This window comes from Dendrobates tinctorius, unplaced genomic scaffold (genome assembly GCF_039654945.1).
Source record: "Dendrobates tinctorius isolate UK_male_01 unplaced genomic scaffold, ASM3965494v1 ptg000152l, whole genome shotgun sequence".
Taxonomy (NCBI): domain Eukaryota; kingdom Metazoa; phylum Chordata; class Amphibia; order Anura; family Dendrobatidae; genus Dendrobates; species Dendrobates tinctorius.
Genome location: NW_027361819.1, coordinates 3,702,815 through 3,727,662, shown reverse-complemented (window position 1 = coordinate 3,727,662; position 24,848 = coordinate 3,702,815). Strand labels below are relative to the sequence as shown.

General features: G+C 46.3%; 1 protein-coding gene and 1 long non-coding RNA gene across 3 annotated transcripts in view; one reads left to right on the top strand and one right to left on the bottom strand.

Moving 5' to 3' along the window:
- Window positions 1-24,848, bottom strand: part of LOC141050776 (uncharacterized) — a 47,089-nt gene that overhangs the window by 17,528 nt on the left and 4,713 nt on the right. The gene's annotated exons all lie outside the window — the stretch shown is intronic.
- Window positions 19,158-23,052, top strand: LOC141050775 (zymogen granule membrane protein 16-like). Its single transcript, XM_073547423.1, has 3 exons — window positions 19,158-19,313; window positions 19,430-19,562; window positions 22,398-23,052. Exons 1-3 carry the CDS (start codon window positions 19,259-19,261, stop codon window positions 22,723-22,725), a joined length of 516 nt encoding a protein of 171 aa, XP_073403524.1. The 5' UTR covers window positions 19,158-19,258; the 3' UTR covers window positions 22,726-23,052.

The window sequence follows — 24,848 nt, the reverse complement described above, 5'->3', positions numbered from 1 at the left end:
TTTCAGTCAGTCAGTCAGTCAGTCAGTCAGTGAGTTGGAGAGTCACTCAGAGAGGAGTGAGGAAAAAAGATCTCTAGGAGATGGATGGAGGAAGGAGTGCTGCAGCTGCCTCAGTGATCTGAGCCAGCTGGCACGGGAAAGGAAAGAAGGAGAAAGACACTGAACTGAAACCTGATCTTCCATGAGAAGGAGAGATTAGTACGGAACGAAGGAGTAAGAGGGAACAGAGGACGTGGGTTAGAGGAGATCCCTGCCTAGAAGTTCTAAGCGCAAGGCCCCCGAGGTTGTATGGATGCTAATGGTCCTGCAGCAGACACCGGTGGAGTAGTGGGCTGTAAATGCACTACTCCCATCTAAGACTTGGGGGCACAACAGCAACTTGGATAGTGAGTCGGGACTCAGGAGAAAGGAGTCCCCGAAGCAGGCTACAGCTGTCTGCCGTACAAGTAGAGTTCTTGGGAACATCTGTCAGGAGGCACTCCAGTGTAACTCAGTACTAGGAGATCTTCACACTTAAAGGCGCTATAAGAGAAGGCACATATTGGCGGAGTGTTGGAAGGGAGCATTCCATCTTGCCTGGAGGTTGATTGAGTCCCTGACCCGGAGGACACGGCACGGAGGTGGGCACCGGTGTGTACTACAGACTGTGAGTAAAGCTTCGGAACTACAAGCCTCGGTGTCCTCCATTCATTCCCGCACCAACACACCTGGTACCGCTACATCTGGGTACCAGCTTCTACACTGCCCGCGCCTCTCAGCTACCCCTACATCCACACTGCCCTGGGGATACAGCTCCACCTGTGGGGAGCTTCACCATCTTGGCTGCAACACACTACCAGTCCCAGCGGATCTGCATGCAGCGTCGGCTTAACATCTCCCTTGCCGAACACCACAGGTGGCGTCATGAACTATTCATCAATTCTATTTCATTGTTCTTTCACCCCCTTTTTGCCATGGAGCCCCAGGGCCACGGACCGGGTCACAGCTTCCGTGACAACTCCCATTGAGATCAACAGGCGCCCCATTATACTTACAGAGACGCCTCCTTATACTTACAGAGATGCCTCCTTCTACTTACAGAGACGCCTCCTTCTACTTACAGAGACGCCTCCTTATACTTACAGAGACACCTCCTTACACTTACAGAGACGCTTCCTTCTACTTACAGAGACTCCTCCTACTTACAGAGACACCTCCTTCTACTTACAGAGACGCCTCCTTACACTTACAGAGACGCCTCCTTACACTTACAGAGAAGCCTCCTTATACTTACAGAGACACCTCCTTCTACTTACAGAGATGCCTCCTTACACTTACAGAGACGCCTCCTTATACTTACAGAGAAGCCTCTTTACACTTACAGAGAAGCCTCTTTACACTTACAGAGAAGCCTCCTTATACTTACAGAGAAGCCTCCTTACACTTACAGAGAAGCCTCTTTACACTTACAGAGAAGCCTCCTTCTACTTACAGAGATGCCTCCTTACACTTACAGAGACGCCTCCTTACACTTACAGAGAAGCCTCCTTATACTTACAGAGACTCCTACTTACAGAGACACCTCCTTCTACTTACAGAGATGCCTCCTTACACTTACAGAGACGCCTCCTTATACTTACAGAGAAGCCTCTTTACACTTACAGAGAAGCCTCTTTACACTTACAGAGAAGCCTCCTTATACTTACAGAGAAGCCTCCTTACACTTACAGAGACGCCTCCTTACACTTACAGAGACGCCTCCTTACACTTACAGAGAAGCCTCTTTACACTTACAGAGAAGCCTCCTTATACTTACAGAGAAGCCTCCTTACACTTACAGAGACGCCTCCTTACACTTACAGAGACGCCTCCTTACACTTACAGAGACGCCTCCTTACACTTACAGAGATGCCTCCTTACACTTACAGAGAAGCCTCTTTACACTTACAGAGAAGCCTCCTTATACTTACAGAGAAGCCTCCTTACACTTACAGAGACGCCTCCTTACACTTACAGAGATGCCTCCTTACACTTACAGAGACGCTTCCTTCTACTTACAGAGACTCCTCCTACTTACAGAGACACCTCCTTCTACTTACAGAGACGCCTCCTTACACTTACAGAGAAGCCTCCTTATACTTACAGAGACTCCTCCTACTTACAGAGACACCTCCTTCTACTTACAGAGATGCCTCCTTACACTTACAGAGACGCCTCCATATACTTACAGAGAAGCCTCTTTACACTTACAGAGAAGCCTCCTTACACTTACAGAGAAGCCTCTTTACACTTACAGAGAAGCCTCTTTACACTTACAGAGAAGCCTCCTTATACTTACAGAGACGCCTCCTTACACTTACAGAGACGCCTCCTTACACTTACAGAGACACCTCCTTACACTTACAGACGCCTCCTTACACTTACAGACGCCTCCTTACACTTACAGAGACGCCTCCTTATACTTACAGAGACTCCTCCTACTTACAGAGATGCCTCCTTACACTTACAGAGACGCCTCCTTATACTTACAGAGACGCCTCCTTATACTTACAGAGACGCCTCCTTACACTTACAGACGCCTCCTTATATTTACAGAGACGCCTCCTTATACTTACAGAGACGCCTCCTTACACTTACAGAGAAGCCTCTTTACACTTACAGAGAAGCCTCCTTACACTTACAGAGACGCCTCCTTACACTTACAGAGACGCCTCCTTACACTTACAGAGACGCCTCCTTATACTTACAGAGACGCCTCGTTACACTTACAGAGACGCCTCCTTACACTTACAGACGCCTCCTTACACTTACAGACGCCTCCTTACACTTACAGAGACGCCTCCTTATACTTACAGAGATGCCTCCTTACACTTACAGAGACGCCTCCTTACACTTACAGAGACGCCTCCTTATACTTACAGAGACGCCTCCTTACACTTACAGAGAAGCCTCCTTATACTTACAGAGAAGCCTCCTTACACTTACAGAGACGCCTCCTTACACTTACAGAGACGCCTCCTTATACTTACAGAGACGCCTCCTTACACTTACAGAGACGCCTCCTTACACTTACAGAGACACCTCCTTACACTTACAGACATCTCCTTACACTTACAGAGACGCCTCCTTACACTTACAGAGACGCCTCCTTATACTTACAGAGACTCCTCCTACTTACAGAGATGCCTCCTTACACTTACAGAGACGCCTCCTTATACTTACAGAGACGCCTCCTTATACTTACAGAGACGCCTCCTTACACTTACAGACGCCTCCTTACACTTACAGACGCCTCCTTATATTTACAGAGACGCCTCCTTATACTTACAGAGACGCCTCCTTATACTTACAGAGACGCCTCCTTACACTTACAGACGCCTCCTTACACTTACAGACGCCTCCTTATACTTACAGAGACTCCTCCTACTTACAGAGACGCCTCCTTATACTTACAGAGACTCCTCCTACTTACAGAGATGCCTCTTTACACTTACAGAGACGCCTCCTTACACTTACAGAGACGCCTCCTTATACTTACAGAGACTCCTCCTACTTACAGAGATGCCTCCTTACACTTACAGAGACGCCTCCTTATACTTACAGAGACGCCTCCTTATACTTACAGAGACGCCTCCTTACACTTACAGACGCCTCCTTATATTTACAGAGACGCCTCCTTATACTTACAGAATTTTGGAATTTTGGAATTTTAGAATTTTGGAATTTTAGAATTTTGGATTACTAGAGGTGGAAGACCTGTGAAGACTCAGACGTCAAGGTTAGATTTCAGAAAGGCAGATTTTAAGGGATTCAGAAAGAGAATTGGAGGGATCCAATGGCTGGATATCCTTAAAGACAAAAATGTCCAGGAAGGATGGGAAATCTTGAAAAATGAAATTCTCAAAGCACAGTTGTTAACAATTCCGAAAAGAGGGAAGAATAGGAAGCATCTAAGGAAACCAGGATGGATGAACACAGAACTTAAGCACATGCTAAAAAGGAAGAAAAAAATGTTTATAAAATGGAAAGAGGGAGGCATATCTAAAGAAGAATATAATGCTGTCTGCAGAACCTGCAGGGCACAAATCAGATTAGCTAAAGCTGAAAATGAACTGAGGCTTGCAAGAGATGTCAAAAGCAATAATAAAGGATTTTGGGGATATGTCAAAAGTAAAAGAAAAGTCAAAGATGCTATAGGATTTTTACAGGATGAAAATGATGAAATGGTAAGACAGGATGTTGAGAAGGCTGAACTTTTAAATTCCTATTTTGCATCTGTTTTCTCTCAGAAAGGAAATGCAACATCAACTGTTATTCACTGTCCTATTAAGGGAATAGAAGAATCCAGGATATCTATAAACAGAAAGATAGTGAGGAAACACTTAGCTAACCTAAATGAATTCAAGTCTCCAGGTCCAGATGAATTACACCCCAGAGTACTGAAGGAGATAGCAGAAGAAATTTTTGAACCCCTCTCCATAATCTTTGAAAATTCTTGGAGAACAGGAGAAGTGCCAGAAGACTGGAGAAGAGCAAATGTTGTTCCTATCTTCAAAAAGGGGAAGAAGGTGGACCCAGGCAACTATAAGCCGGTGAGTCTGACTTCTATACCAGGAAAGATCTTTGAACAAATTATTAAACAACATGTATGTCAATACCTGGATAAGAATGAAGTGATTAAACAGAGTCAGCATGGGTTTCTAACTAATAAGTCATGTCAGACTAACTTAATTTCCTTCTATGACGGTATCACTGATTGGGTGGATCAAGGAAATGCTGTAGATATAGTATATCTTGACTTCAGCAAAGCATTTGACAAAGTCTCTCATACAATCCTTATTGAAAAAATGTCTAAGTATGGAATGGACAAGGCAACTGTTAGGTGGATTCATAACTGGCTTAGTGATCGGACCCAAAGAGTGGTCGTAAATGGCTGCACATCCAGTTGGAAGAATGTCTCAAGTGGGGTACCACAGGGCTCTGTCCTGGGCCCTGTATTGTTCAACATCTTTATCAACGATTTAGATGAAGGAATTGAGGGTAAACTGATTAAATTTGCTGATGACACAAAGCTAGGAGGGATAGCTAATACTAGAGAAGAGAGAGAGAGGATTCAAAAAGATTTAAATAAACTGGAGAAGTGGGCAGCAACTAACAGAATGGTTTTTAACAGGGAGAAATGCAAAGTACTACATCTGGGCAATAAAAATGAAAAAAGCATATATAGAATGGGAGGAATAGGGCTAAGTGACAGCACATGTGAAAAAGACTTGGGTATACTAATAGATCACAGACTGAATATGAGTCAACAGTGTGATGCAGCAGCAAAAAAGGCAAATGCAATTCTAGGATGTATTAACAGAAGCATACAGTCTAGATCACGTGAAGTCATTATTTCCCTCTACTCCTCTTTGGTCAGACCTCATCTGGAATATTGTGTCCAGTTTTGGGCACCACATTTTAAAAAAGACATCAACAAACTGGAGCAAGTTCAGAAAAGAGCGACCAGAATGGTGACAGGTCTGCAAACCCTGTCTTATGAGGAAAGGTTGCAGGATTTGGGAATGTTTAGTTTGCAAAAGAGAAGACTGAGAGGAGACTTAATAGCTGTCTACAAATATCTAAAGGGCTGTCACATTGTAGAAGGATCAACTTTATTCTCATTTGCACAAGGAAAGACTAGAAGCAATGGGATGAAACTGAATGGGAAGAGACACAGATTAGATATTAGAAAAAACTTTTTGACAGTTAGAGTGATCAATGAGTGGAACAGGCTGCCACGAGAAGTGGTGAGTTCTCCTTCAATGGAAGTCTTCAAACAGAGGCTGGACAGACATCTGACTGGGATGATTTAGCGAATCCTGCTTTGAGCAGGGGGTTGGACCAGATGGCCCAGGAGGTCCCTTCCAACTCTACGATTCTATGATTCTATGAGACGCCTCCTTACACTTACAGAGAAGCCTCTTTACACTTACAGAGAAGCCTCCTTACACTTACAGAGACGCCTCCTTACACTTACAGAGACGCCTCCTTACACTTACAGAGACGCCTCCTTATACTTACAGAGACGCCTCGTTACACTTACAGAGATGCCTCCTTACACTTACAGAGACACCTCCTTACACTTACAGACGCCTCCTTACACTTACAGACGCCTCCTTACACTTACAGACGCCTCCTTACACTTACAGAGACGCCTCCTTATACTTACAGAGATGCCTCCTTACACTTACAGAGACGCCTCCTTACACTTACAGAGACGCCTCCTTATACTTACAGAGACGCCTCCTTACACTTACAGAGAAGCCTCCTTATACTTACAGAGAAGCCTCCTTACACTTACAGAGACGCCTCCTTACACTTACAGAGACGCCTCCTTACACTTACAGAGACGCCTCCTTATACTTACAGAGACGCCTCCTTACACTTACAGAGACGCCTCCTTACACTTACAGAGACACCTCCTTACACTTACAGACGTCTCCTTACACTTACAGACGCCTCCTTACACTTACAGAGACGCCTCCTTATACTTACAGAGACTCCTCCTACTTACAGAGATGCCTCCTTACACTTACAGAGACGCCTCCTTATACTTACAGAGATGCCTCCTTACACTTACAGACGCCTCCTTACACTTACAGACGCCTCCTTATATTTACAGAGACGCCTCCTTATACTTACAGAGACGCCTCCTTATACTTACAGAGACGCCTCCTTACACTTACAGACGCCTCCTTACACTTACAGACGCCTCCTTATACTTACAGAGACTACTCCTACTTACAGAGACGCCTCCTTATACTTACAGAGACTCCTCCTACTTACAGAGATGCCTCTTTACACTTACAGAGACGCCTCCTTATACTTACAGAGACTCCTCCTACTTACAGAGATGCCTCCTTACACTTACAGAGACGCCTCCTTATACTTACAGAGACGCCTCCTTATACTTACAGAGACGCCTCCTTACACTTACAGACGCCTCCTTACACTTACAGACGCCTCCTTATATTTACAGAGACGCCTCCTTATACTTACAGAGACGCCTCCTTATACTTACAGAGACGCCTCCTTACACTTACAGACGCCTCCTTACACTTACAGACGCCTCCTTATACTTACAGAGACTCCTCCTACTTACAGAGACGCCTCCTTATACTTACAGAGACTCCTCCTACTTACAGAGATGCCTCTTTACACTTACAAAGAAGCCTCCTTACACTTACAGAGACGCCTCCTTACACTTACAGAGAATCCTCCTTACACTTACAGCGACGCCTCCTTACACTTACAGAGACGCCTCCTTACACTTACAGAGACGCCTCCTTACACTTACAGAGAAGCCTCCTTATACTTAGAGAAGCCTCCTTACACTTACAGAGATGCCTCCTTACACTTACAGAGACGCCTCCTTACACTTACAGAGACGCCTCCTTACACTTGCAGAGACGCCTCCTTACACTTACAGAGACGCCTCCTTACACTTACAGAGACGCCTCCTTACACTTACAGACGCCTCCTTACACTTACAGATGCCTCCTTATACATACAGAGACTCCTCCTACTTACAGAGACGCCTCCTTATACTTAAAGAGACTCCTCCTACTTACAGAGATGCCTCCTTACACTTACAGAGAAGCCTCCTTACACTTACAGAGATGCCTCCTTACACTTACAGAGACGCCTCCTTACACTTACAGAGAAGCCTCCTTACACTTACAGAGACGCCTCCTTACACTTACAGAGACGCCTCCTTACACTTACAGAGAAGCCTCCTTATACTTACAGAGACGCCTCCTTACACTTACAGACGCCTCCTTATACATACAGAGACTCCTCCTACTTACAGAGACACCTCCTTATACTTAAAGAGACTCCTCCTACTTACAGAGATGCCTCCTTACACTTACAGAGAAGCCTCCTTACACTTACAGAGATGCCTCCTTACACTTAGAGACGCCTCCTTACACTTACAGAGACGCCTCCTTACACTTGCAGAGACACCTCCTTACACTTGCAGAGACGCCTCCTTATACTTACAGAGACGCCTCCTTACACTTACAGAGACGCCTCCTTATACTTACAGAGACGCCTCCTTACACTTACAGACGCCTCCTTATACATACAGAGACTCCTACTTACAGAGACGCCTCCTTATACTTAAAGAGACTCCTCCTACTTACAGAGATGCCTCCTTACATTTACAGAGAAGCCTCCTTACACTTACAGAGACGCCTCCTTACACTTACAGAGAAGCCTCCTTACACTTACAGAGACGCCTCCTTACACTTACAGAGACGCCTCCTTACACTTACAGAGAAGCCTCCTTATACTTACAGAGACGCCTCCTTACACTTACAGAGAAGCCTCCTTACACTTACAGAGACGCCTCCTTACACTTACAGAGATGCCTCCTTACACTTACAGAGAAGCCTCCTTATACTTACAGAGAAGCCTCCTTATACTTACAGAGACGCCTCCTTACACTTACAGACGCCTCCTTACACTTACAGACGCCTCCTTATACATACAGAGACTCCTCCTACTTACAGAGATGCCTCCTTATACTTAAAGAGACTCCTCCTACTTACAGAGATGCCTCCTTACACTTACAGAGAAGCCTCCTTACACTTACAGAGACGCCTCCTTACACTTACAGAGACGCCTCCTTACACTTACAGAGAAGCCTCCTTACACTTACAGAGACGCCTCCTTACACTTACAGAGAAGCCTCCTTATACTTACAGAGAAGCCTCCTTATACTTACAGACGCCTCCTTACACTTACAGAGATGCCTCCTTACAAATACAGACGCCTCCTTATACATACAGAGACTCCTCCTACTTACAGAGATGCCTCCTTATACTTAAAGAGACTCCTCCTACTTACAGAGAAGCCTCCTTACACTTACAGAGACGCCTCCTTACACTTACAGAGACGCCTCCTTACACTTACAGAGACGCCTCCTTACACTTACAGAGACGCCTCCTTACACTTACAGAGAAGCCTCCTTATACTTACAGAGACGCCTCCTTACACTTACAGACGCCTCCTTATACATACAGAGACTCCTCCTACTTACAGAGACACCTCCTTATACTTAAAGACACTCCTCCTACTTACAGAGATGCCTCCTTACACTTACAGAGACGCCTCCTTACACTTACAGTGACGTCTCCTTACACTTACAGAGACGCCTCCTTACACTTGCAGAGACACCTCCTTACACTTGCAGAGACGCCTCCTTATACTTACAGAGACGCCTCCTTACACTTACAGAGACGCCTCCTTATACTTACAGAGACGCCTCCTTACACTTACAGACGCCTCCTTATACATACAGAGACTCCTCCTACTTACAGAGACGCCTCCTTATACTTAAAGAGACTCCTCCTACTTACAGACATGCCTCCTTACACTTACAGAGAAGCCTCCTTACACTTACAGAGAAGCCTCCTTACACTTACAGAGACGCCTCCTTACACTTACAGAGAAGCCTCCTTATACTTACAGAGACGCCTCCTTACACTTACAGACGCCTCCTTACACTTACAGACGCCTCCTTATACATACAGAGACTCCTCCTACTTATAGAGATGCCTCCTTATACTTAAAGAGACTCCTCCTACTTACAGAGATGCCTCCTTACACTTACAGAGAAGCCTCCTTACACTTACAGAGACGCCTCCTTACACTTACAGAGACGCCTCCTTACACTTACAGAGAAGCCTCCTTACACTTACAGAGACGCCTCCTTACAATTACAGAGAAGCCTCCTTATACTTACAGAGATGCCTCCTTATACTTACAGAGACGCCTCCTTACACTTACAGACGACTCCTTACACTTACAGACGCCTCCTTATACATACAGAGACTCCTCCTACTTACAGAGATGCCTCCTTATACTTAAAGAGACTCCTCCTACTTACAGAGACGCCTCCTTACACTTACAGAGACGCCTCCTTACACTTACAGAGACGCCTCCTTACACTTACAGAGAAGCCTCCTTACACTTACAGAGACGCCTTCTTACACTTACAGAGACGCCTCCTTATACTTACAGAGACGCCTCCTTACACTTACAGAGACGCCTCCTTACACTTACAGAGACGCCTCCTTACACTTACAGAGAAGCCTCCTTATACTTACAGAGACGCCTCCTTACACTTACAGAGACGCCTCCTTATACATACAGAGACTCCTCCTACTTACAGAGACGCCTCCTTATACTTAAAGAGACTCCTCCTACTTACAGAGATGCCTCCTTACACTTACAGAGAAGCCTCCTTACACTTATAGAGACGCCTCCTTACATCCTTACACTTACAGAGACGCCTCCTTACACTTACAGAGAAGCCTCCTTACACTTACAGAGACGCCTCCTTACACTTACAGACGCCTCCTTATACATACAGAGACTCCTCCTACTTACAGAGACGCCTCCTTATACTTAAAGAGACTCCTACTTACAGAGATGCCTCCTTACACTTACAGAGAAGCCTCCTTACACTTACAGAGACGCCTCCTTACATCCTTACACTTACAGAGACGCCTCCTTACACTTACAGAGACGCCTCCTTACACTTACAGAGACGCCTCCTTACACTTACAGAGACGCCTCCTTCTACTTACAGACACGCCTCTTTCTACTTACAGACACGCCTCCTTCTACTTACAGAGAAGCCTCCTTACACTTACAGAGACGCCTCCTTATACTTACAGAGACGCCTCCTTACACTTACAGAGACGCCTCCTTCTACTTACAGACACGCCTCCTTCTACTTACAGAGAAGCCTCCTTACACTTACAGAGAAGCCTCCTTACACTTACAGAGACGCCTCCTTACACTTACAGAGACGCCTCCTTACACTTACAGAGAAGCCTCCTTACACTTACAGACACGCCTCCTTACACTTACAGAGACGCCTCCTTCTACTTACAGACACGCCTCCTTCTACTTACAGAGAAGCCTCCTTACACTTACAGAGACGCCTCCTTACACTTACAGAGACGCCTCCTTACACTTACAGAGACGCCTCCTTACACTTACAGAGACGCCTCCTTACACTTACAGAGAAGCCTCCTTATACTTACAGAGACGCCTCCTTACACTTACAGAGACGCCTCCTTATACATACAGAGACTCCTCCTACTTACAGAGACGCCTCCTTATACTTAAAGAGACTCCTCCTACTTACAGAGATGCCTCCTTACACTTACAGAGAAGCCTCCTTACACTTATAGAGACGCCTCCTTACATCCTTACACTTACAGAGACGCCTCCTTACACTTACAGAGAAGCCTCCTTACACTTACAGAGACGCCTCCTTACACTTACAGACGCCTCCTTATACATACAGAGACTCCTCCTACTTACAGAGACGCCTCCTTATACTTAAAGAGACTCCTACTTACAGAGATGCCTCCTTACACTTACAGAGAAGCCTCCTTACACTTACAGAGACGCCTCCTTACATCCTTACACTTACAGAGACGCCTCCTTACACTTACAGAGACGCCTCCTTACACTTACAGAGACGCCTCCTTACACTTACAGAGACGCCTCCTTCTACTTACAGACACGCCTCTTTCTACTTACAGACACGCCTCCTTCTACTTACAGAGAAGCCTCCTTACACTTACAGAGACGCCTCCTTATACTTACAGAGACGCCTCCTTACACTTACAGAGACGCCTCCTTCTACTTACAGACACGCCTCCTTCTACTTACAGAGAAGCCTCCTTACACTTACAGAGAAGCCTCCTTACACTTACAGAGACGCCTCCTTACACTTACAGAGACGCCTCCTTACACTTACAGAGAAGCCTCCTTACACTTACAGACACGCCTCCTTACACTTACAGAGACGCCTCCTTCTACTTACAGACACGCCTCCTTCTACTTACAGAGAAGCCTCCTTACACTTACAGAGACGCCTCCTTACACTTACAGAGACGCCTCCTTACACTTACAGAGACGCCTCCTTACACTTACAGAGAAGCCTCCTTACACTTACAGAGACGCCTCCTTACACTTACAGACACGCCTCCTTCTACTTACAGAGACGCCTCCTTACACTTTCAGAGACGCCACCTTACTCTTACAGAGACGCCTCCTTGTACTTACAGAGACGCCTCCTTACACTTACAGAGAAGCCTCCTTACACTTACAGAGAAGCCTCCTTACACTTACAGACACGCCTCCTTCTACTTACAGAGACGCCTCCTTACACTTTCAGAGACGCCACCTTACTCTTACAGAGACGCCTCCTTACACTTACAGAGACGCTTCCTCACACTTGCAGAGTTGGCTCCTGACCCGGGAGCCACCTGTTTTATTTTGCACTTGCTATTTTGGTCGAGATTTGGGGTTTCCAGAGTCATCAATTACAACTTTTTAAAAAGTTTAAAATTTGGGCGCAAATGTGCACCAAGTCCTGACCGGAGAGATTTTATGAGTGCCAGATTTTATGAACTCCATTTTTGACCTTTTTAAAGAATTTGGTGCAAAAAACATCAACGAATATCACAAGACAAAAAAATAAAAAGGATTCCAAAGAAACCCCACAAATGATGAATCGGACCCTTAATGTTTCTGTTTCTCACAAATCACAAGACCTCTGCTTGCAGTCAGTGAATTCCCTATCTAGCCTTGCCCAAATAGCTGAAGGTTTGTTACAATGCATCAGTGCAGGTGCGATCCATCGGCCGCAGGGCCTGCCTGCTGCTGGTGTCACTGACAGAGGTCGCGCTACACTACAGTGATGAGGGTACAATGACGCTCTGGACTGACTCATTGCCCCAGCTGCTGCAGAACTTCTAGTTTTAGATCCACCTTGGATGAGGGGATTACACCACAGTTTGCTTTCAGGGCGCAGCTGCTAATCCTCCCACTGAGATAAAGACTCCATATGTCCAGGGTGGAGCGCAAGCAACGACTTCTCGTACTGATCGCACTCCAGATGACAGGTCCATGTCCGGAGCTTCTTTCTGAATAAGGAAAGACTATGAAAGCCACAGCACTGTCCAGTGTCTACTGCATACTGTCATGTAGTGCTAATATAATCCTGCCATACAGTGCTGAAATACCACCATATAGTGCTATACAGTCTCTACATAATACCACCATATAGTAATAATCTGACAGTGCTGGAACAACACAAGCCTATATAATGCAGGGAGCATCAAGACCAGACCACCGTGCTCCAGAGAGGCCAAGGGTGACAGCAGAGAGCAGTAGAGATCTGTATGATAAAATATATACATGAGATTGTCCCTACCAGGCTGCCATAGATCCTGGGCCGCAGAGAGCGGGGTCTGTGCATCTGTATGGAGCCCAGGTGACTCTGTGACTGAATGGCTAATAATGGCTACTGTAAAATATGAAGGGCAGAACCGGCTGACAGAGGAGGACAGCGCTCAGCGTACAGGAGCTACTCACACAATTACAATATCATCAAAAAGTGAATTTATTTCAATTCTTCAATACAAACAGTGCCTCTCCTGTATCCTATAGAGTCATTACACACAGAGTGATCTATCTCACGGGTTTATTTCTGGTAATGTTGGTGATTATACAGCCAATGAGAACCCAAAAGTCATTATCTCAGGAAATTAGAATACTTTATAACACCAGCCTGAAAAATGATTGTAAAATCTGAAATGTGTGATCAGTAAATGCCCTCAGTACTTGGTCGGGCTCCTTCTGCATCAATTACTGCATCAATACGGCGTGGCATGGAGGCGATCAGCCTGTGGCACTGCTGAGGGGTTATGGAAGCCCAGGTCGCTTTGATAGCAGCCTTCAGCTCGTCTGCATTGTTGGGTCTGGTGTCTCTCATCTTCCTCCTGACAATACTCCATAGATTCTCTATGGGGTTAAGGTCAGGCGACTTTGCTGCCAATCAAGCCCAGTGATACTGTTGTGTGTACACCAGATATTGGTGCTTTTGGCAGTGTGGACAGGGGCCAAGTCCTGCTGGAGAATGACATTTCCATCTCCAAAAAGCTTGTCAGCAGAGGGAAGCATGAAGTGCTCTAATATGTCCTGGTAGACGGCTGCGCTGACTTTGGTCTTGATAAAACACAGTGGTCCTACACCAGCAGATGACATGACTCCCCAAACCATCACTGATGGTGGAGACTTCACACTAGACCTCCAGCAGCTTGGATTGTGGCCTCCACTCTTCCTCCAGACTCTGGGACCACTGACAACAGTCCGGTTCTTCTCCTTGGCCCAGGTAAGACGCTTCTGGCGTTGTCTATTGGTCATGAGTGGCTGACACAAGGAATGTGACACTTGTAGCCCATGTCCTGGAGACGTCTGTGTGTGGTGTGAAGCAATGACTCCAGCAGCAGTCCGCTCCTTGTTAATCTCCCCCACATTACTGAATGACCTTTTCCTAACAATCCTTTCCAGGCTGCGGTTATCCCGGTGACTTGTGCACCTTTTCTACCACACTTTTTCCTTCCACTCCACTTTCCATTAATATTCTTGCATACAGCACTCTGTGAACAGCCGGCTTCTTTAGCAATGACCTTTTGTGGCTTCCCCTCCTTGTGGAGTGTGTCAGTGACGGCCTTCTGGACATCTGTCAGGTCAGCAGTCTTCCCCATGATTGTGGAGCTACTGAAACAGACTACGGGACCTTTATAAACACTTAGGAGCCTTTACAGGGGTTTATTGTTAATTATTCTAATTTACTGAGATAATGACTTTTGGGTTCTCATTGGCTGTAAGCCGTAATCATCAACATTACCAGGAATAAACCCGTGACATAGATCCCTCTGTGTGTAATGACTCTATAGAATAGAGGAGAGGCACTTCTTGATTATATCTAATTTAGTGAGAAGCTCCTGTGTCTTCTTGCCCTTTTCCTCCTCTGATCCGCACCTCCCCATACTGTCTCCTTGTGTACCGTGTGCGGAGTCATGGATATTATATGAGCCGCCATAAAGTGATATCTGCTGGGCGCCAGATGTTGCGCCTGGAATTAGGGGCAGAGGTTCGGGCGACCTGCAGTGTATATAGGACCCGGATCCCCTCTTATCTCCCTGCGCCCTTTGTCTCTCCGGGCTCAGGTCCTGGAAACTAAAAATACTGCAGTAAAATTCCTCAGAGATGGGCAGTGATAGGGTTAATGGGATGTCACTGCACTGCCCTGTATGATGGCGCCATATGGTACCCGCGTGTCAGAGGAGGCTATATATATACTGCTGAGAAGAGCCACAGTCACATCCCCGCGACCGACACCAGGTGAGTGGCTCATCCAGGAGCAATAAAGACCATTGGGGCCGCACTGACCAAGGCAACGTAAAGATATAGGCATTGATGGTATACAGCACTATAACGCTGGGGGTACTCCTATAGTAGGTTATTATCAGTATAACAGCGGTGGTACTCTCAGTGGTAGGTCATCAGTATAGCAGCGGTGGTACTCTCGGTGGTTGGTCATCAGAATAGCAGCGGTGGTACTTTCGGTGGTAGGTCATCAGTATAGCAGCGGTGGTACTCTCGGTGGTTGGTCATCAGAATAGCAGCGGTGGTACTCTCAGTGGTTGGTCATCAGTATAGCAGCGGTGGTACTCTCGGTGGTTGGTCATCAGAATAGCAGCGGTGGTACTCTCAGTGGTTGGTCATCAGTATAGCAGCGGTGGTACTCTCGGTGGTTGGTCATCAGAATAGCAGCGGTGGTACTCTCAGTGGTTGGTCATCAGTATAGCAGCGGTGGTACTCTCAGTGGTAGGTCATCAGTATAGCAGCGGTGGTACTCTCGGTGGTTGGTCATCAGAATAGCAGCGGTGGTACTCTCGGTGGTAGGTCATCAGTATAGCAGCGGTGGTACTCTCGGTGGTAGGTCATCAGTATAGCAGCGGTGGTACTCTCGGTGGTAGGTCAACAGTATAGCAGCGGTGGTACTCTCGGTGGTTGGTCATCAGTATAACAGCGGTGGTACTCTCAGTGGTAGGTCATCAGTATAGCAGCGGTGGTACTCTCGGTGGTAGGTCAACAGTATAGCAGCGGTGGTACTCTCGGTGGTTGGTCATCAGTATAACAGCGGTGGTACTCTCAGTGGTAGGTCATCAGTATAGCAGCGGTGGTACTCTCGGTGGTAGGTCATCAGTATAACAGCGGTGGTACTCTCGGTGGTAGGTCATCAGTATAACAGCGGTGGTACTCTCGGTGGTAGGTCATCAGTATAGCAGCGGTGGTACTCTCGGTGGTAGGTCATCAGTATAGCAGCGGTGGTACTCTCGGTGGTAGGTCATCAGTATAGCAGCGGTGGTACTCTCGGTGGTAGGTCATCAGTATAGCAGCGGTGGTACTCTCAGTGGTAGGTCATCAGTATAGCAGCGGTGGTACTCTCAGTGGTAGGTCATCAGTATAGCAGCGGTGGTACTCTCGGTGGTAGGTCATCAGTATAACAGCGGTGGTACTCTCGGTGGTAGGTCATCAGTATAGCAGTTGTGGCACTCTCGGTGGTAGGTCATCAGTATAGCAGCGGTGGTACTCTCAGTGGTAGGTCATCAGTATAACAGCGGTGGTACTCTCAGTGGTAGGTCATCAGTATAGCAGAGGTGGTACTCTCGGTGGTAGGTCATCAGTATAGCAGCGGTGGTACTCTCGGTGGTAGGTCATCAGTATAGCAGCGGTGGTACTCTCGGTGGTAGGTCATCAGTATAGCAGCGGTGGTACTCTCGGTGGTAGGTCATCAGTATAACAGCGGTGGTACTCTCGGTGGTAGGTCATCAGTATAGCAGCGCTGGTACTCTCGGTGGTAGGTCATCAGTATACCAGCGGTGGCACTCTCAGTGGTAGGTCATCAGTATAACAGCGGTGGTACTCTCGGTGGTAGATCATCAGTATAGCAGCGGTGGTACTCTCGGTGGTAGGTCATCAGTATAGGAGCGGTGGTACTCTCAGTGGTAGGTCAACAGTATAGCAGCGGTGGTACTCTCAGTGGTAGGTCATCAGTATAGCAGCGGTGGTACTCTCAGTGGTAGGTCATCAGTATAGCAGCGGTGGTACTCTCGGTGGTAGGTCATCAGTATAGCAGCGGTGATACTCTCAGTGGTAGGTCATCAGTATAGCAGCGGTGGTACTCTCGGTGGTAGGTCATCAGTATAGCAGCGGTGTTACTCTCAGTGGTAGGTCATCAGTATAACAGCGGTGGTACTCTCAGTGGTTGGTCATCAGTATAGCAGCGGTGATACTCTCAGTGGTAGGTCATCAGTATAGCAGCGGTGGTACTCTCAGTGGTAGGTCATCAGTATAGCAGCGGTGGTACTCTCGGTGGTAGGTCATCAGTATAGCAGCGGTGTTACTCTCAGTGGTAGGTCATCAGTATAACAGCGGTGGTACTCTCAGTGGTTGGTCATCAGTATAGCAGCGGTGGTACTCTCGGTGGTAGGTCATCAGTATAACAGCGGTGGTATCTCGGTGGTAGGTCATCAGTATAGCAACGGTGGTACTCTCGGTGGTAGGTCAACAGTATAGCAGCGGTGGTACTCTCAGTGGTAGGTCATCAGTATAGCAGCGGTGGTACTCTCGGTGGTAGGTCAACAGTATAGCAGCGGTGGTACTCTCAGTGGTAGGTCATCAGTATAGCAGCGGTGGTACTCTCGGTGGTTGGTCATCAGTATAGCAGCGGTGGTACTCTCAGTGGTAGGTCATCAGTATAGCAGCGGTGGTACTCTCAGTGGTAGGTCATCAGTATAGCAGCGGTGGTACTCTCGGTGGTTGGTCATCAGTACAGCAGCGGTGGTACTCTCGGTGGTAGGTCATCAGTATAGCAGCGGTGGTACTCTCAGTGGTAGGTCATCAGTACAGCAGCGGTGGTACTCTCAGTGGTAGGTCATCAGTATAACAGCGGTGGTACTCTCAGTGGTAGGTCATTAGTATAGCAGCGGTGGTACTCTCAGTGGTAGGTCATCAGTATAGCAGCGGTGGTACTCTCAGTGGTAGGTCATCAGTATAACAGCGGTGGTACTCTCAGTGGTAGGTCATCAGTATAGCAGCGGTGGTACTCTCAGTGGTAGGTCATCAGTATAGCAGCGGTGGTACTCTCAGTGGTAGGTCATCAGTATAACAGCGGTGGTACTCTCAGTGGTAGGTCATCAGTATAACAGCGGTGGTACTCTCAGTGGTAGGTCATCAGTATAACAGCGGTGGTACTCTCAGTGGTAGGTCATCAGTATAACAGCGGTGGTACTCTCAGTGGTAGGTCATCAGTATAACAGCGGTGGTACTCTCAGTGGTAGGTCATCAGTATAACAGCGGTGGTACTCTCAGTGGTAGGTCATCAGTATAACAGCGGTGGTACTCTCAGTGGTAGGTCATCAGTATAGCAGCGGTGGTACTCTCAGTGGTAGGTCATCAGTATAGCAGCGGTGGTACTCTCAGTGGTGGGTTATTATCAGTATAACTGCGGTGGTACTCTCAGTGGTAGGTCATCAGTATAACAGCGGTGGTACTCTCAGTGGTAGGTCATCAGTATAACAGCGGTGGTACTCTCAGTGGTAGGTCATCAGTATAACAGCGGTGGTACTCTCAGTGGTAGGTCATCAGTATAACAGCGGTGGTACTCTCAGTGGTAGGTCATCAGTATAACAGCGGTGGTACTCTCAGTGGTAGGTCATCAGTATAACAGCGGTGCTACTCTCAGTGGTAGGTCATCAGTATAGCAGCGGTGGTACTCTCAGTGGTAGGTCATCAGTATAGCAGCGGTGGTACTCTCAGTGGTGGGTTATTATCAGTATAACTGCGGTGGTACTCTCAGTGGTAGGTCATCAGTATAGCAGCGGTGGTACTCTCAGTGGTAGGTCATCAGTATAACAGCGGTGGTACTCTCAGTGGTAGGTCATCAGTATAACAGCGGTGGTACTCTCAGTGGTAGGTCATCAGTATAACAGCGGTGGTACTCTCAGTGGTAGGTCATCAGTATAGCAGCGGTGGTACTCTCAGTGGTGGGTTATTATCAGTATAACTGCGGTGGTACTCTCAGTGGTGGGTTATTATCAGTATAACAGCGGTGGTACTCTCAGTGGTAGGTCATCAGTATAACAGCGGTGGTACTCTCAGTGGTAGGTCATCAGTATAGCAGCGGTGGTACTCTCAGTGGTGGGTTATTATCAGTATAACTGCGGTGGTACTCTCAGTGGTGGGTTATTATCAGTATGCCAGCGGTGGTACTCTCAGTGTATCTCTGGTCTCCTTGGTTACAGCTTTGGACCAGTGACCCCTCCAGGACTGCGCAGCGCTCTCTTCCTGCACGATGCTGGCTCTGCTGTGCCTGTGCCTGCTCCTGGGCTCCTCAGTGGCCTCCAGTGGTGAGTGACGTCATTGCAGCTTGTCTTGCTGTCACTCATCTATTCTGTCATTGTATATATGTATATCTGCCTATCTGTGATATATATAAGACGTTGAGTCTCTCTTCATTCTGTAGTACAATCCCGCATGTCCTCCTTTGTGGGGGAGTACGGGGCAGGAGGGGGCACTGCATTTTCCTTCTCATCGGAGCAGCTCAATGGGCCGATAACAGGACTGAGAGTGCGGGAGAATCCGAGTCACGTCATCGGGTGAGATACTGGAGATTTTACTCTGTTCTATCTCTTTATTGTTTTTTATTGCACTGCATGCTGATGCTAACCTGTAAGGTAAATGTTGTAGGGTCCAGAGAAAGAAGTCAGCGCAATTATCCATCAGTGTGCTTGTCACTTGGTCATTTAGCTGAAAGGGGGTTACCCACAAACAAAGTTCATTTTAATCACTAAATATTGTAATAATGATAATTTCCACAATTGGATGTGTTAAAAAAATGTTCCTGTGCTGAGGTAATCTTATAAATGTGCCCCTGCTGTGTACTGTGTAATGGTCGTGTCCGACCATGCAGGAATATGGACTGATCATACCACAGCTCCTGGGCAGGGGAGGAAGCAAAAGAGTATACGAACAAGACAACATGGGTTCACAGCTGCTTCTTTCTGTGAGGTACAACATTTGTCTGCCTGTTTTATCACAGGAGCGAGGGTTTCTGCCCTCCGAGTTCACTATAGATCGAGTAAGTGACATTTGAGCTCAGTGACAGCCGAAGCTCCTACATTACTCACTTGATTTATGATGAGCTCAGGGGATTGAAGAACCGGCAAAAATAATTGCTCCTGTGATAAAACAGGCAGGGAAATGTTTTACCTCACAGAAAGCAGCAGCTTCAACCCACTGCTGTGTTGTCTGTATAATCACTTATACTTCCTCCCTGGCCAGGAATTGTGGGATGTGCCATCCATGATCACAACAAATAAGACAGGACATAGCAGTGGCACATTTATACACTTACCTCACAACAGGGTTTTTTTTAAGACCTCCAATTGGGAATCTTATAATTATTCCAAGATCTATGCTTAAAGTGTACATCTTTGCTTGTGGGACAACCCTTTTAACCTTGTGGTATACTAACATACTGAACACTGCAGCAATATAGTGAGTGAAGAGTTAAGTTTGTTATCCAGGGGACTCTGCAGGGGATGCTCACAGAGGTAACTTAGGATGTACACTACAAAATAAAATTGTGGTACCGTGTTAGCCAGAAAAATAGATGTAAATACTTATGTCCCCAAAAAAACTGAGAAAAGTATTCAAGGTGTGATACCTTTATTGGCTAACCAGAGAGGTAGCTTAGGAGTGGGCTTCCCTCCAGTGTCACTTGCAGAGGACCTATGTGGTGAGGTTGAGCCGAAACTAGCGCATTAGCAGTTAAGGCCGGCTCCAGGTTTTCATTGGCCTCCAGGTGACAGAGTCTCAGTGGCCCCTTTAACACATACCATAATTCATGATGCACAGATACGGCAGAGAAATATAGGTATACAATGCCAAAGATTTCACTTACTTTTTACATTACATGAGTGATACCAATAGCTCCATGCAGTACAATGAGCCCCATATATTGACCATACAAAATAATAAGCCCCATATAATACTCCATACAGTATAATGAGCTCCATATATTGCTCCATACAGAATAATGAGCCCCATATACTGCTCCATACAAAATAATGAGCCTCATATATTGCTCCATATAGAATAATGAGCCCCATATACTGCTCCATACAGAATAATGAGCCCCATATATTGTTCCATACAGAATAATGAGCCCCATATACTGCTGCATACAAAATAATAAGCCCCATATAATACTCCATACAGTATAATGGGCCCCATATATTGCTCCATACAGAATAATGAGCCCAATATATTGCTCCATACAGAATAATGAGCCCCATATACTGCTCCATACAAAATAATAAGCCCCATATAATACTCCATACAGTATAATGAGCTCCATATATTGCTCCATACAGAATAATGAGCCCCATATACTGCTCCATACAAAATAATGAGCCCCATATAATACTCCATACAGAATGGACCCCATATGTTGACCATATAAAATAATTGACCCCATATAATGCTCCATACAGTATATGATGGGCCCCATATAATGCTCTATATGTAATTGGATCCATGAGATCCTCCATATATAATTAGCCGCATATAAAATTGGCCCCATAAGATGCTCAACATGTAATTGGCCCTATATATTGCTCCAAACATTAAAAAAAAGAAATACTCACCTCTCCTCGCTGCTCAGGCAGAGGGTGCACAGCACTGACGTCATCACATGCTCTGACATGATTGTCACAGTCAGAGGACGGAAGACGCCGCAGCGCAGGAACAGGGAGGTGAGCATCGCATGTGCCTGGAGCAAGCGATGGGTGGGGGGGCACTTTCTGGCCCTGACACAGGGCCCCCATAGCACACTTGCCCAGGTACGCTGGGAGCTGACGCCGGCTCTGTTAACAGTGGAAACATCTTGAATTGTCTGCTGCCCTATAGTAGAGATTGCCCCTGTTACTGTCCCCAACATATGAGAATATGAGACCTTCTGCTCATAAAAGATGCGAGGATGAGACTGGTCTGATAGTGTCACTCGGAGGAGATAGGAGCCAGGGAAGGAGGGCGAATACATGCGAAGTACGCAGTGTACAAGTGTGATGCTACCTGGAGGTGAGTGTAGCCAGTGAGGGGATGTGCAGAAGATCAGTAATCGCTGCGGGTTGGATGCTGCGTACATCCACAGCGTCCAACCCACTGCGTCCAGATGTTACAGCATAGTGGATGGGATTTCAAGAAATCCCACGTCCACTATGTGTCCACAGATGGCAGGGACGGACATGTGGCGCATCTTTCCAGACCGCAGCATGTCGATTTCTCTTGCGGAGACGTGAGCCTCCACCGATAGAATGTATTGTACACGGTGAGTCCGCACGATTCGGTGAACACACGCGGACTTACCTGCGTTCAATAGACGGCAGCGCTCAGGATCGTCTCTCTTACTCATGTTCTTGTCTCCTCAGGATCCAGTTCAAGTATGGAGACAGCTGGGGACCTTATTACGGGAACCCCTCAGGAACACTCTTTGAGGTCCTACTACATAAAGGAGAGAATGTCGTCCAAGTGTCCGGGAAGGTGGCCTCATACGTGAACGAGCTGGTCTTTGTGACAAGCCGTGGGAGAATTCTAAAATTTGGACAACCTTCCGGAAACAGCTTCAACGATTTCCCCCTGTATGACACCACCGTCCTCCGCTACGTCAGCGGCCGCTATTCATCCGTTCTACACAGCATTGGGTTCCACTGGGGAATCAACCCAAGTTGTGTCCACTGCAAAGATGAGTCCAAATGATGAGATAGATGAGATATAGCGTCCAGGAACCGCCCCATAGATAATGACGGGTCTCCTACAGTCCCCATAGATATGTTATACCAAAAAAATGAGCTTTTTCCTGGTGTTTCTACCTCTACGGTCACTTTGCATAAACCTGCACTATACACCTTTATGGAGCTGCCATTGTTTGGCCTCAGTATTGGTGCAACTTACTAATATCTGCCATTGTCAAAATGCATAATGCATAAACATGCAAAGTATTAATATGACCACAAGGTGGCGCTAACCTGTCACTTCTCTAGAAAATAATCACTAAATAAAAGATTTTTCTATTACATTACTAAATGATTACATGACTGATCCTGTACTGATCCTGAGTTACATCCTGTATTATCCTCCAGAGCTGCGCTCACTATTCTGCTGGTGCAGTCGCTGTGTACATACATTACATTACTGATCCTGAGTTACATCCTGTATTATCCTCCAGAGCTGCTCTCACTATTCTGCTGGTGCAGTCGCTGTGTACATACATTACATTACTGATCCTGAGTTATATCCTGTATTATTCCCCAGAGCTGCACTCACTATTCTGCTGGTGTAGTCACTGTGTACATACATTACATTACTGATCCTGAGTTACATCCTGTATTATCCTCCAGAGCTGCGCTCACTATTCTGCTGGTGCAGTCACTGTGTACATACATTACATTACTGATCCTGAGTTATATCCTGTATTATTCCCCAGAGCTGCACTCACTATTCTGCTGGTGCAGTCACTGTGTACATACATTACATTACTGATCCTGAGTTACATCCTGTATTATTCCCCAGAGCTGCACTCACTATTCTGCTGGTGCAGTCACTGTGTACATACATTACATTACTGATCCTGAGTTACATCCTGTATTATACCCCAGAGCTGCACTCACTATTCTGCTGGTGCAGTCACTGTGTACATACATTACATTACTGATCCTGAGTTACATCCTGTATTATACTCCAGAGCTGCACTCACTATTCTGCTGGTGCAGTCACTGTGTACACACATTACATTACTGATCCTGAGTTACATCCTGTATTATTCCCCAGAGCTGCACTCACTATTCTGCTGGTGCAGTCACTGTGTACATACATTACATTACTGATCCTGAGTTACATCCTGTATTATTCCCCAGAGCTGCACTCACTATTCTGCTGGTGCAGTCACTGTGTACATACATTACATTACTGATCCTGAGTTACATCCTGTATTATACCCCAGAGCTGTACTCACTATTCTGCTGGTGCAGTCACTGTGTACATACATTACATTACTGATCCTGAGTTACATCCTGTATTATTCCCCAGAGCTGCACTCACTATTCTGCTGGTGCAGTCACTGTGTACATACATTACATTACTGATCCTGAGTTACATCCTGTATTATTCCCCAGAGCTGCACTCACTATTCTGCTGGTGCAGTCACTGTGTACATACATTACATTACTGATCCTGAGTTACATCCTGTATTATACCCCAGAGCTGCACTCACTATTCTGCTGGTGCAGTCACTGTGTACATACATTACATTACTGATCCTGAGTTACATCCTGTATTATACTCCAGAGCTGCACTCACTATTCTGCTGGTGCAGTCACTGTGTACACACATTACATTACTGATCCTGAGTTACATCCTGTATTATTCCCCAGAGCTGCACTCACTATTCTGCTGGTGCAGTCACTGTGTACATACATTACATTACTGATCCTGAGTTACATCCTGTATTATTCCCCAGAGCTGCACTCACTATTCTGCTGGTGCAGTCACTGTGTACATACATTACATTACTGATCCTGAGTTACATCCTATATTATACTCCAGAGCTGCACTCACTATTCTGCTGGTGCAGTCACTGTGTACATACATAACATTACTGATCCTGAGTTACATCCTATATTATACCCCAGAGCTGCACTCACTATTCTGCTGGTACAGTCACAGTGTACATACATTACATTACTGATCCTGAGTTACATCCTGTATTATACTCCAGAGCAGCACTCACTATTCTGCTGGTGCAGTCACAGTGTACATACATTACATTACTGATCCTGAGTTACATCCTGTATTATACTCCAGAGCTACATTCACTATTCTGC